Source organism: Lepidochelys kempii, chromosome 13 (assembly GCF_965140285.1).
Source record: "Lepidochelys kempii isolate rLepKem1 chromosome 13, rLepKem1.hap1, whole genome shotgun sequence".
NCBI classification, from domain to species: Eukaryota; Metazoa; Chordata; order Testudines; family Cheloniidae; genus Lepidochelys; species Lepidochelys kempii.
The window spans coordinates 5,824,093-5,837,607 of NC_136392.1; the positions used below are offsets into that span (position 1 = coordinate 5,824,093).

Below are 13,515 nucleotides of genomic sequence, written 5' to 3' on the forward strand. Positions count from 1 at the left end.
CTCTCTGCCTGTCTATACTAGGAGTAGGGTCTACACCTGTAATTAGCCCCCAATGACTGTGTTCTCTAGTGTAGACAAGCCTAAGTGTAGGAGACTCGATCTTCAGAAAGGAGTTCTCTCTTTCTCTGGTATTCAAACTCCCATTGAAATGAATGGCAAACCTCCAATTCATTTCACATATCCCCAGTGAGTTCTCATTCAGATACTAAAACTTGACTCAAAACTTTTGTTAGCTAATTTGCAGGTAAATTATTTCCTTTGCTAGAGCTACTCACATCTTTTGTGTGTCCCCATGACAACTTTTATTTCTGCCGCATTGCCTACAACATCCGCAGCCAAGCGTTCTGCTCATCACAGTTCATATTCCAACACTTTTTTCACTGCTTCCATGGCCCTAATTACTCACTGTTTGACTTGCTCAATTATCTCTTGCTTGGTAACAGTTTAAGCCAAAGCCAGCTTTCATGCCATTTTAAGTGATCATAGAAAGGTTGGGAAATGAGCTGCATTGATGTGCTCTTATTTTTTTCCTTTCATGCTTTAATTTCATTTATATTTTTGACTGTTGGATGCTGTACCTTCAGATGAGGCATAGCTGGCAAAAGCTGAGCATAAATGTACAGCCAATCATTTCTTTATAGCTGGTATAGGAAGGATTTTCAGTATTGCAATGTTAAAAAAAAGTATAAAAAACTCATGATGCCCCATGTGAAGTGACTTGGGCCACAGCTTTGGTCAATATAACTAATGTCGCTCAGGGGTGTGAATAAGCCACACCCCCCCCCCCCGAGCAACGTAAGTTACACCGATCTAAGCACCAGCGTGGACAGCGCTGTGTTCCACCAGCATTCCCACAACGAGCAGTGGTAGCTGGATTAATTAAGTTGACTAGAGACTTAATTAATCCAGCAGTGCTACAACGGTGATGCTGTAAGCTCTCCAGTGTAGCCATAGCCTCGGTGGTCTTGGTGCCAGCTCGTGGTGAGAATGGTTCCACAGACAAAAGCAACCAGGACCCTGATTGGTTGTATTACCAGAAAGGAAAAGGACTGAATGAGCATGGAGACTGAACTAGCCTTTCACCGCTAGAGAAGGTACCGTCAGACTAGCGGTAAGGCACAGTCACAATCAGATGGTCTTGTGGTTAATTTACGGGCCTGGGATTTAGGAGATCTGGGTTCCTGGCTCTTCCACAGAGTAACCATGAGCAAATCGCTTGACTTCTCTGTGTCTCGGTTCCCCATTTGTAGAATGGGGATAATAATATTTCCCTGCTTCATGGTGGCACTGTGAAGCTAAATTCACTGGCATTTGTGAAGTGCTCGGTTACTATGGTGATGAGTGCATACAAATGATAATACATAAATAAAAATGACAATTAGATTACCATAGTGGGAACTTGCACTCTTGCAGCCCTCACTTTACCTGTTCTGGGTGTAAACTTCAGTCTCCAGAGTTGTCAATCCTGAGCTGAGACCTATTCATCAACCTCCTCCTGGCACTGGCCAAGATGATCATCTACCAACCCACGAGAAGGGAACTTGGCAGGGAGGTTTTCTGTGACTATGGGGCCTTCTTCCATTCCCTCATCTTTTTGTGTCCTCTGGGTGGCATCCACTGGCTCCTTGGACCCCTTCACCGAGCAGTGGGGACTGTTTGGGGTTCTCTGCTTAGAGTCCCCATCCAATACCCTCGTTTTGAACCTTGTATCATTTGTTGTCCATTGGAATCAGTTGTTTTCTGGGCTGAAGGAGCGGGCCTTTTCTCCTGGTGTATTTAAGGTCACCCTCCATAAATTCATATAGGCCTGATCTGAGACCTTCTCATCAGCCTTGCCACCCATCAATCCAGGAGGCGGGAAGCTTGATGGGGAGATTCTGTGTGGCTATGAGACTTTTTTCTAGTCCCTTGTACATGCACAGTCCTGGGTAGAGTTACTCTGGGTGGTATCCCCTGACTCCTCAGGTTCTTTCTTGGAGCAGTAGGCATTGTCAAAGGTTCTCTGCTCACCTTCTGATTCCCTTATTTTCACCCTATGATCTGCATCCACAGCCCTGTTCATTTTTGTGTGTGTGTCTGCCTGCCCCTCACTCAGCTGATACCTGGATTCTGTTCCCACACCTAAAGAGACAGGCCTTCTGTTGTTTTGGGCTCCACCCACCAATCCCAATCATCAAATAGGCCTGAACTTTTCACTTCATTTTTGTTTAAATTGTACCGCGCTATCTACCAGTTCTCAAATGGTTTCCATTTGGATTTGTGGTGTGAACAGTATGGGTTGTGTATTATTACGAACTATTTGTGGGGGGTGGGGGGCGGGAGGGAAGGTTAAAAGAGAGATGCATCCAGTTTGATGCTCTCCAGCTCTTCCTTTAAAGTGAGCTATCCTACTGTTTCATTCAAGCCCTTGCTAATCATTGTTTCCCATTCTTCCTCAGGTGCCCAACTCCTGGATGTGATGGTTCTGGTCACATAACAGGAAATTATGCATCACATAGGAGGTAAGGTCTTCACTAACATTATTTTGTTCTATGGCCTCTTTTTATTTTTTTCCTCTGCAGTGGGCAGAGTTGGAAAGTTCTGAATAAAACATGAATGTTACTGACAACTGAAGCCTATTTTCGTCTCTTTAATCTGACTCTCTCTTTTTTTTTTTTTTTTGGATGTTTCCAGCATTTGATTAGAAGCTCTCTTCAGCAGAATAAAAGACAAAGGGTCAGATTTTAGCTGATGCAATGTTCCTATTAATAATGCTGCCTATTTATGACTTCTGTTATGACTTTAGAACATTAATAGAAGCGATCTAAGCCTTCTGTTTCAACAATTCCGTTAAACATTGCAGTCTGTTAGCAGATATCTTTTTATCTAGACACCATTAATTACTATCCATCTCCCTCAAAATGTGCTCTTTTTTTCCTTCCTCACTTCTCCTTGTGATGTGAGGCTCCAAAATGAGCGAGATCAAAACACTACAGTAAATTCAAGGGAAAGATGAGTGAGGCAGGGGAATATTAGAAGCGGTAATTCTGCCAATGAGACGGGCCTTTCTTCTCTTTTTAAACATAGTCTGTCAGGCTGCCCCCGTGCCAAGAAAAGTGGCATCAAGATAACCCCCACGAAAGATGACAAAGAAGACCCGGAGCTGATGAAGTAAGTCCAGAGGAAGTTCCTGAGTAGATCCTTTCAGAATTGGAAACTGATCAATTTCAATAACTCATGCAGCATTACACCGATTTACACACATGTGTAACTTTACACCATCCATTGATGTCAATGTGAATACTCGCTGTGCCTAATGTCAAGCATATGCGTACGTCTTTGCAGGCTCAGGACCTTAATTTGAAGAGGTGATTGGGGAGGGAGGTAGAAATTATAAAATATTTTCCATTTTTTCCCGTTTATTCTTCCCCACAATCCAAAATACTCTTGAAATTTGAAGAATTTTGACTAGTCCTAGAGCTGGCAAAAAATAAAAATAAAAATGGGGGACGGGGGGAAAATGTGGTCAATATTTCCCACTTATTTTCCAAATTTGAAATGTAGAACATTTTTCACCAGCTCAATTTATTAATTTCCTGACACCTTTTCTCTTCATACTTCGTGAAGAAATTGCTGTTCTTATAACTGACCAGACAGAGTTTCTGTCCAAGTGTTCTAGGCTTCCGTCTTGGCAAAGAGCAGTCCACGGGTGCTGCTGAGTTCCTTCAACTCCCATTAACAACAGTGGGAATTGAGGGCATGCAGCACCTCACAGGATCGGGCCCATGACAACACTGAACAAGACTTTATTAGTTTGGCTATTTCATGCTGTTAATGTACGCTCAAAGAAGCTCTCTGCTCCTCCCCTCAATGGCCCCCGCACTTACAATAGGCCCTAGAGCAGTGGTTCTCAACCTATTTACCATTGTGGGCCTCATATGCAGCTCTCTGTGTTATGTGGGCTGCATCCACACAATATATATACTACCTGTATGGCCCTGAGGATGTCACATGGGCCACAGCTGTGTGCTGATTGGGTCGCAAGTGGCCCGCAGACTGCGAATTGAGAACTACTGCCCTAGAGTCTCCGGCTGAGATTTTCAAAGCATGTAGGGGATTGAGGAATGGAGATTCTAAATCCCTTAGGCCACTTTGGAAAATCTCATCGACTGTAAAGTACCTTGTACTAGTTTATAATAAATGTGTGACACACAGGAGCAGTGGTAAGTAACTGAAATGTATTTCCTAGCCTCAGTCACCTAATATGGGTTACAGAAGGTTAGGCCTCTGTCACATGACAAGAGTCCGATACCTTAAGAGACAAATCTTACAGCTTTGTACCAAAATGACCACAAAAAACAGTTGTTTCAGAATCCCACAACCCTTTTGTGGGAACCAGGAAGTGCAGAGGCATGTGAGAATAATAATGATCAAAAACGTTTCAAACCTCCGAACACGTGTTTGGAAAAGTCTGTGTTGCCAACTCTCTTGATTTTAACACAATGCTCCTGACATTGGGAGGGTGTTTTCTTACAACTCGAATCCTGGATTTATTTGATTGTGAGGCAGTCTCAGGTTTCAGGTTTTTCGAAGTAAGTTTCTAGCCATCGTGGCTGAGGAAAAGTTAGAAAACATAATCCAAGCGTACCCTAAAGTCTCAAACACTGGAAGGCAAATTAAAAGCACCCCATTTTTAAATTATTTTTTAAAAAATCTCATGATTTTGAAGGCAATCTAATGGTTTGGAGGGGCCTGACTCATGATTTTTGACTATATGGGGTTGGTAATACTGTATTTTAGCCAAAATAATTTGCTCAACTCTAAATGGAAGCACCCAAAATAGGCATATTTTGTCTTGGCCTGAGTTCTGGCTTGTGTTTTTGTGGGTGTAAAGTTTGTCCTTGCAACATGTATTGCAGGTGAGTAAATCTGAGTTTTTGTGCTTCTATATTGCCAATTTCTGCCCTCCAGCAGGTTGATACATTAGCGATTTGTGCTCCCTTTTCAGCTGCAAGTGCAAAAATGTGGCTGTGTAATGCACCTAAAGTGCTGTGCAACTTTCTGTCATGAGCAGGGAAAATGGCATATTGCTACTCACCAATGGGTGTCCACGGTAAATAGAAATGCAATAACTGATAGAAAAGATGTTTAAAAACTAGATGATATTTGAGCCATCTGCTCTGCTTTTAGTCTTCAATCCACAGGAAGAGAAGTATTTGGTTAAATGAGCTGTGTGATAATTAGCAGGAGTTTATTAAAAATTAAGCAACCTATTCTACAATCTTCAGAAAAATCCTTTTTGACGTAAATGTTCCAAATTGCTAAGGGGAAAAAAATCCATAATCTGATTCCATTAACCAATGGCACAGAGAGGGGAGTGAAATCGAAAGACAGCGCTGGCAAAGTGCTGACTGTCTCAATTTTGGCCCTGTAAGTACAACAGGCAATCAGCTACGCCGTGTGTGCCATTTTGTTTAAATGTTTACTTCTCTGAGTTAGTCCCATGAGATCTAAAATTGGGCTGATGCTGCATGAGTGAAGACACAGGAAATTCAAATGAAGGCAGAATTGTGGGCAAAGTATGCAAAGGAAGCACAGTATAAAGGATCCATGGGAAGCTCCAGTCTATACATATGAAACTTACATACACGCACAAATATATATACAGAATAGATCACACATCAGTAAAAAGGAGAAAGAGGTCCTTGGTTGGACCATTGCATCATTTGGCAGTTGCTGTGCATGTGTGCACACACACTCACACGCACAAACAAATACATACACACTTTATGAGGTCAGCTGAAATAACATATAGTAGAGCAGCTTGGAAACCAGAATTTTGACATTTTGGGGAAAAAATGGTTCCAAATCTGAACAAAAAGCTGAAATTTTAATCTTTCCCACAAAATGAAAATTCCCCCAAAATTCTGTTCAGAACCATTGAAGCATTTTGATTTGATATGTTTGAATCATTCTGTTTAGATAAAGTCAAAACTTTTCATAAGTTAAAAACAGGTCATTTCAATAATGTGGAAACTTTTTGTGAAGATTTTATCATGTTGGTTCATTTTGCTTAGACTTTTATTTTATAAGAAAATATTAAATATAATATGTTCTGTCTCTTTATAAAACATACTACATACAATATTAAAATGAATATTTTAATATACTATAAAAGGCTAAACAAATCAAAACGATAAAGTTGAAACAAAATGTTGTGCCACTCCCAAGAGGAACTATTTTGATGTTAACAACTCGAGCAGGTTGAAATGATTCAGTTTGGCTTTTCTCCTTCACAAGTTTTGTTGAAATAGAAACGTTTCAGTTTTGACAAAGCTGCGCTTTTTGATGGAAAGCTCTTCCATAAACATTGTTCGACCAGGTCTGTCATCTAGCAATTTACAGGTTAGATCCTCAGCTGTAAGTGAGAGATGCTCAGTGCAGCCATGGGGAAAAAAGGGGTTTTGTGTTATCCAAAATCATGGGGCCAGCAGCCAAATTTATTCCAGCTTTCAGTAGCCCGCAGGGGCCATTTCAGCAGCTCAGTGAAGCAAAAGGGCACCATGGTCACACTCCCTGCTTTGCAGCAGTTCCCAGTAGAGGGTGTGGCATAGGAGTTATTATGCTGGCCCTATGCTACCTGCATATTCCCCCGCCCCCATGTAGGGGGAGCCACAGGGAGCCAGATCTGCCTGTTTTAAGGTGCATTGCCGTGCTGGAAACAGCACAAAATAGCCCCCACCTGGCCAAGAAGCTGGCCCTTTATATTCAAAGTGCTTTACAAAGTTTTTCTAATGACCCTCCCAAAAGCCCCATGGTGTAGGAGAGTAAGAATATTACCCCACTTTTACAGATAAAGAAACTGAGGCGCGGGAGTTAAGGGACTTAACTGAAAGAGCCTGGATTTTCTGACTCCCAGCCATATGGGCTGGATAAAACATTGCACCCAAATGAGATCATGAGGGAAGACTCAGGACCCTCCTCCCCAGACTGGCATAACCCTTCAGCCCACAATCTGAGCGGCTCATCTGCATTTGCAAATATGCCCTCCTGTGTAGGGTAGCACATTTGTGCACTGCCCCATGAGCACCCCAAGACTTCTTCCTCCTCCCCCACTGCTCCAGGAGGAGAATAGCTCAGATCACTGCACCAAGCTTCCTCTGCTAGCAGCATGCTGTTGGAGGACAAATCTAAGCACCACTCACTCCATGCCCCTCCCCTACTTGGCAAGGGGAGTATCAGACTTGCAGACCCAGGGCCCAGGAAGGCCATGCAGGGCTGTAAAGGGAAGTGAGATTTCCCCTTATGCCACTGTATGGGCTTCAATATCTGTCTGTCCCGCAGTTATTAACAAGTGGAAATGGCAATCAGAATAGAGGGAGCCCATTGGAGATGACTTGGGGGCAAAACAGCAAGAAGAGGAAATGATCCCTTTGTTGCTGAGTTACCTAGTCCTTGGGAAGTTAGCATTTTGTCTTCTCTAACAAGGTACGCTCTGGTGAAGGTCCCAGCAGGTTTGCATTAAAGAGGCTTAACTGTAATTCCATTACTCCATCTGTGTACCAAAAGGCACTTGGAACTGATCCGAGTTTTGCACATTGCCACAGAGGAGAAAGTAATTTAGTCCCTGTTGTTTTGTTGCTCATCCTTCAAGTAATTTACTACAGATGTGATTGAACAGATCACCTCAACCTTCAGCCTACCCCTGGCATAAAAAGAAAATAACAGAAACTGGCTCTCTAATTGATCAGCCATTACTAACACTTCAGTTAAATAAAAAAAAATAAAGTCCAAGCCAGCTGTTTTGCACAATAAAGGCTCTGGTTTATTTTTTACAATAAAAGTGTAATGAAAGTTAAATTAACAGTGTAAAATATGTAACAGTTGGGCCATAGAGGCTGCATTCTAAATGGTGGGGGGGCAGTTCTTTCTTTCTTCTCTCCGCCCTCACCCCTTTTACTCCTGGGGATTCAGTAATTTGCTTGTGATCATATAAAAGCAACGCGGTTATGAATTTAGCAAGGCTCCTGCTGGCAGGGATATTATAAGTGAATTGTGCTGCATTTGCAGATGATTAAAATGGAGATCAGCGTTTTTCAAATTATCTTGGAAAAATGGGTGTATAGCTCCCTCCTCTGCCGTCAATTTCTTTTTATACAATATAAAAATAATAAAGGTAATCATTTCATTGGTGAAACGTAGGTTGTGATTTCCAGGAACAGCTCAGTGAATGTTTTGATAGGAATGCTTGAAATCCCTAATTACTTTCCCGAAGAGGATGAGGGGGTTAGCTCTGCCATTTCATACCTACTTTATATATATATAAAGCTATATATATGGCATTCTCCCTTGAGTAATAAACTTTTAACTGTATTTATAATTGACTAGCATCTTTAAACAAATGCAGACCACAGCAGAAACCTTAACAGATGCACCAGGTTTCCTTGAATGACTGAATTTACTTAGCATGCCATTAGCAAGTGAGTTTGGAGGCAGGGATGGGTAAGAGATTCCTTTGTAGGGGGGCACTTTTCCACATGGCTACTACTGTAAGTTGTGGCTGCACTTCCATTATAAATCCCCACCTCCAGAACTTTATAGTCAGCCTTAAACATTTGCTGAAACATGGCCTATAGAATTGCCACAAGGTCACAATCCAGAAACAATAGCTATTATTACTTTTATACATCTTTTTAATGTATCTCCTTATCTGTTCAATTCTAAGTGTCAGAATGAAACAATGAGGCCCCAATCCTAAAGTCACACCTTTGTACCTGACAGGTTTCAGAGTAGCAGCGTTGTTAGTCTGTCCTCCTTTTCTTTGTACCTGAATGGGTCTGGCTGCGTGATGAAGGTCTAAATGAGTGACTGATTCCATGGAAATATTTGTGTTTCCACAACACAAAAGTAGCTTTTAACAAATTTATGATGATGCTAGTACATTCAAACCCCCTTGCCTTAATCTTTAGCAGAATTGTCAGCAATTATTGTCTTAACTGTGCTTGTTTGGGGGAAAGGGATTTAAAAGTCTGGATTTCCTGGCAAGAATGTCAGATATGATTTGCTATGTAAAAATGGGTGCCCGTTGGTTTAGTGTTACCGTGGTGTCCATACAATCATTCCATCACCTAGGGGTAAAAAAGTCCAGTTTGATGACTGAGTGTCAATCTTTGGAGTCATTGATGTAATCAAGATGTGTGGTTTGAGAACAGTATTGTGACCTGGGTTTTAGTTCTTCTGTTGGAAGTTGAAAAGGATTAATGCTAATGTTCTCGACTGAAGGGATTTTTTGGTTACCCAGTTAACAGATGTAAACCAAATCTTTTTTACTTCCTTTTCTTACCCTCCAAGGTAACTCTCTTCCCAGACCACAGCCCAGTGCTGCCTCCCAATGTATCTTACTCCTTCCACTCCTCAAGATGGGCCAGGCTTGTCCCAAATGTGAGGCGTGGCACAGGAGAAAGAGGGTCAAATTTCAGGAGGAAGCTAGTCTGGTGTCATGAATGCAAGGCATGGCCAGGCTGCTATCATACAAACCCTAGAGCCTCCACGTGTAACACGAGCCTCTCAGCATCTTTAATCAAATTCTGTGCCCTGCAACTCTGTCTGCCTGATCTGTCAACTTATTATGAATGAAACATGTAACTCTTTTTCTCCTGCTCCCCACCTATGGGGAGACAGAGAGGAGAAGGAAAGGAGTGAACTGAATTTGAGAGATGTGCTTTCCATCATCCATCCATGTACCCTCCATCTGCTCTCCAGCCTATCCACCCTGCAATTTCCCATGCCACTCCTCAGTTGTGATCCGCTCTTTGGTCAACTCCCCAAACAACAAAAACTTGCTCACCCAGCAAATAACCTCACACTTCCACCTCTAGGCTGACAGCAAATATAAGTGCTCTTGGTTAGTCTGTAATTTTCCCAAAAGTCTACAATCAATGTATTAGATTTTTTAAAAAGGGGGGTGGGGACAAAATTCAGCTGGCTTCCACAGTTGCACCCCCCCCCGCCCAAAAAAATTTGCTCAACATCTATTTTGTGTTTGTAAAACTGACACATTGACCAATGTTGCCATTGTAGTTAAGGGGATACCCCATCATTGTGGCCCTTTCTATGATGCCTTTACATTTAAACACTGATTTATTTTAAAAAACAAACAAACTAGAACAGCCAGTCAAAGTAAACCCTGAAATTGGTTTAAACATAAGATAGGGTCAAGAGTAGGAGAAGTCGCCAGAACCTTCAAAGATGAGTCTTTCTCTCTGTCCCAGTCTCCTGTTGTTCCCCACGTCCCCCATTTCTGAGCTTCCCTGTGAATGTCTCAGTGAGTGCCAAACGCCTCACTGAAAGCAGTGGCTGATGTTAAATGCTCACTAGTACGTGATGTGACGTTCATTCTGAGCTCCGCATTGCTGTCCCGCTATATACAGGGGAGCCAAACACTCGAGGCATTATGGCCACCCAGTCATTACAAATTGATGCCATGGGCCCACAGGTGTCTGGGGGCTGCTGCTCTGCTCTTATCTACACATTGCACTGCCTCAGGTTACTGTTTCTTTGCCTGCCTATCCATTGTAGTTCTTATCATATGTTCCCTCTGCTCACAAAGCTCTCTGTTATTTATGCTTTGTGCTGGACCCATCTCCTGCTCCTGTTACTCTTTACCCTTGGCAACAAAAGGAGCCAGTGTAAGGAGATGACTTATTGTTGGCCGCTGTCCTGTGGAGTAGCTGCTATGCAGAGGGCCACACATGCCAAAATCTCTACAGCGCGGTTGAGTTATGCACTAGAGCTGCATTAGGAAAGCTGGAGGCCATGTCACAAGAAATCCCTTGGCTACATCAAAATCCATGGTGAGAAGACTGTAAAGCCTCAAGACCACAGCATTTAGGCCCCAGCTCAGCAAAGAATTTAAGCAGGGTAAGATTAAGGGTATAGGCCGTATAGGCCCATAGCTGGGGGGCCTATACTTGCTCCTGCAGGCAAGTGTTCGTGACAGAATCTCAGCTTTCATTTAAAAATAGTAGAATACCTCTCTAGCCCTCGTGGTTGCAAAGAAAAGTCTGAAGCATGAAAGGAGCGTAATCGAGGCAGTGGTGTCTGCACAGCAGAGCGTAGCCGCTGGGGAGCCATGCCCCACCCAGGCCCACCCAAATCTGAGCAGGGGCATAGTGCTGCCGGAGCGGTCGGGAGCATCGCTCCAGCACCTGAAATCCAGGACAGAGCGAGGCTCCGTCACTTCAGAAAGCTACGCTCTGGCAGCTCTGCCTGGTCATTTTCTAAACCACACCCCCCTCATGCCCGGCGGGGCAGGCCTAGCCCCGGTCTAGCGGTATCAGGGCCAGGGAGGGGATGGGGCACTGCGGCACGAGGGCCCTACCTGCACATGGACCTGCAGGTCACTTGATGCTGTGGCAGGCTCCTTTGAGAGCCCACAGGCTGGACTGGGGAGCTGTTGTGGGGAGCGCTTGGTCTCCAACCTCCCAACCCACCCTTCAGGCTTCCCCTCCATTCCAGGCCTGGATGGAAATTGCACAGTGACACCCCCCCACCCCCATCCCCCACACAAATACCACGGAGCTCATCTTCTGTGCACAAAGAGACCTTCCCCACAGCGCTGGGAGCCCGGTCTCTCCCTCCACCCCAATAAACAGCTACCTTCACAGCAAGCGGAGCCCTCCCCGCACACATCCCTTCTCCTTGTGCAGGTGTCGGGCAGCTCCTTGGCCTTTAGGGGCCCAGGCTGCATCTCATCCCTGTGTTTGTCTCCAAGAGGCCATAGCAGTGTGTACCAGGGGCAGTGTGTACCTGCTTTAGCCAGTTTAGTTTCTCCTGCTTCTTCTCCACCTCACACCCAAGGGGTTGGGTGAGCATAGCCCATCCACCATAAATTGAGGCCCAACCAGATTTCTACTCCTAGCTATGCCAACTGTTGCCTGAAACAGTATCTCTGAGAGGTGTGAACTGCCCCATGCATTGCAGGGACTTGTTAACTCCAAGCCCCACAGCTATTGGGAGTGGGGAGCAACATCGCCCTTTGCAACACCCTAATCAATTCCTCACCCTCCTTTGGTGTTTAGACTGGTGTACATGGTGACGGAGATGTGACTGTTTACTGCAGCTGAAGATCTGCCCTCTCCAGTTGAGATAAAGTTCAGATCCAGTGGTGTGCCATCTCTGTATGCAAGACATGCATTGCTTGCCCCAGAATTCAAAAAACATGGGCCAGCTTTTAGTCCGTGAGGTGATTTTGCCTGGCCCCGATCGTGCACTGAAGAACAAAATGGTATCCTCCGCACAACGTGACCTCTCACGCACCTTATGTGAGAGGTCACACTGCATGGAGGACACCATTTTGGACCTCTAGAGACATGCAAGTATAGAATTGCATGCCCTCCTGAAAATGTCTCGGCAAACCACAATTTAGATGAGAATCTTGGCTTTGAAGTACTCACCTCAGAACCTTATTTGGCTTTCCCCATCACTAATTTTATCTTAAAGTGTGTTTGCACCTTTAAAATCCTGTTTGTTCCCATTTTCATCTTATAACTATTTGTAATTCCCTGTGGTTAGGTGTCCGGTTCCTGGCTGTGTTGGGCTTGGGCACATCAGTGGCAAATATGCCTCTCATCGCAGTGCATCAGGGTGTCCTCTTGCCGCCCGACGGCAGAAAGAAGGATCACTCAATGGCTCATCATTTTCCTGGAAGTCACTGAAGAATGAGGGGCCTACCTGTCCGACCCCTGGCTGTGATGGCTCGGGTCATGCTAACGGAAGCTTCCTCACGCACAGAAGGTGATAACTGGGTCCACAGCAATCCTGTGCACAACCACACTCAACAAGGAAGTAAATGTCAGGTTGCCTTGGTATTTTTGATTTCTTCCATCCTTTCTGGAGATGGTGGGCTAAAAATATTCAACCTTCAGCCACAAAATAGGCTGGAAAAGTTCACACTTTGGGTCTTAGTTTTTGCCCGGTTTTTCATGAACTTGAAAGGGGTTTTCTCCAGCAGAACAAGAATAGCCAGTGTGCTGTGAAAAATTATGAAATCTGACGTCAGGCAAATTGTGAAAACTGATAATTTAATTGAATTAAATTAGCATGTTATGGCATCTTTTTGACACTTTTGAATGTCATTGTTAGTTAGAGATGTCCCATAATCCGTCATGTCCACTCCTTTAGGGGATTTGCATTTCCTAATCTTTGCACAACAAAAATCGCTCTTGTTTTATAGATGAGGATGATTGTGGCATTCTTCATAATGCAATTTCCTCTCTAACATTTAGTGTAGGATAGTTTTAGAAGAATCGCCTCATGGCACAAACTCAGCCAAATGGTGGGAACCCTTGTTGGGCACATAAACATCCATAGATGCTAAGAGTTTATGAAACCCATTTTTACTTGCCTTTAGTTTATCAGGGTGTCCAAGAGCTACTTTTGCTGGAAAGAAAGGAAAACTCTCAGGGGATGAAATTCTCAACACTAAATTCAAGACCAGTGATGGTAAGGATATTGCACTTGGTTGCTTTACCTTGC

General features: G+C 43.8%; 1 protein-coding gene across 5 annotated transcripts in view; it reads left to right on the top strand.

The window, feature by feature from the left end:
• MYT1 (myelin transcription factor 1) overlaps window positions 1-13,515 on the top strand; it is a 108,724-nt gene that overhangs the window by 86,790 nt on the left and 8,419 nt on the right. For 3 of the 5 annotated variants that reach the window (XM_073309011.2, XM_078848329.1, XM_073309010.2), the window contains 4 exons: window positions 2,439-2,501; window positions 3,067-3,150; window positions 12,553-12,774; window positions 13,391-13,482. In XM_073309011.2, the coding sequence (XP_073165112.1) occupies window positions 2,439-2,501; window positions 3,067-3,150; window positions 12,553-12,774; window positions 13,391-13,482 (461 nt within the window). The remainder of the gene's footprint in view (window positions 1-2,438; window positions 2,502-3,066; window positions 3,151-12,552; window positions 12,775-13,390; window positions 13,483-13,515) is intronic. The other 2 variants (XM_078848330.1, XM_078848328.1) reach the window with 1 other exon arrangement.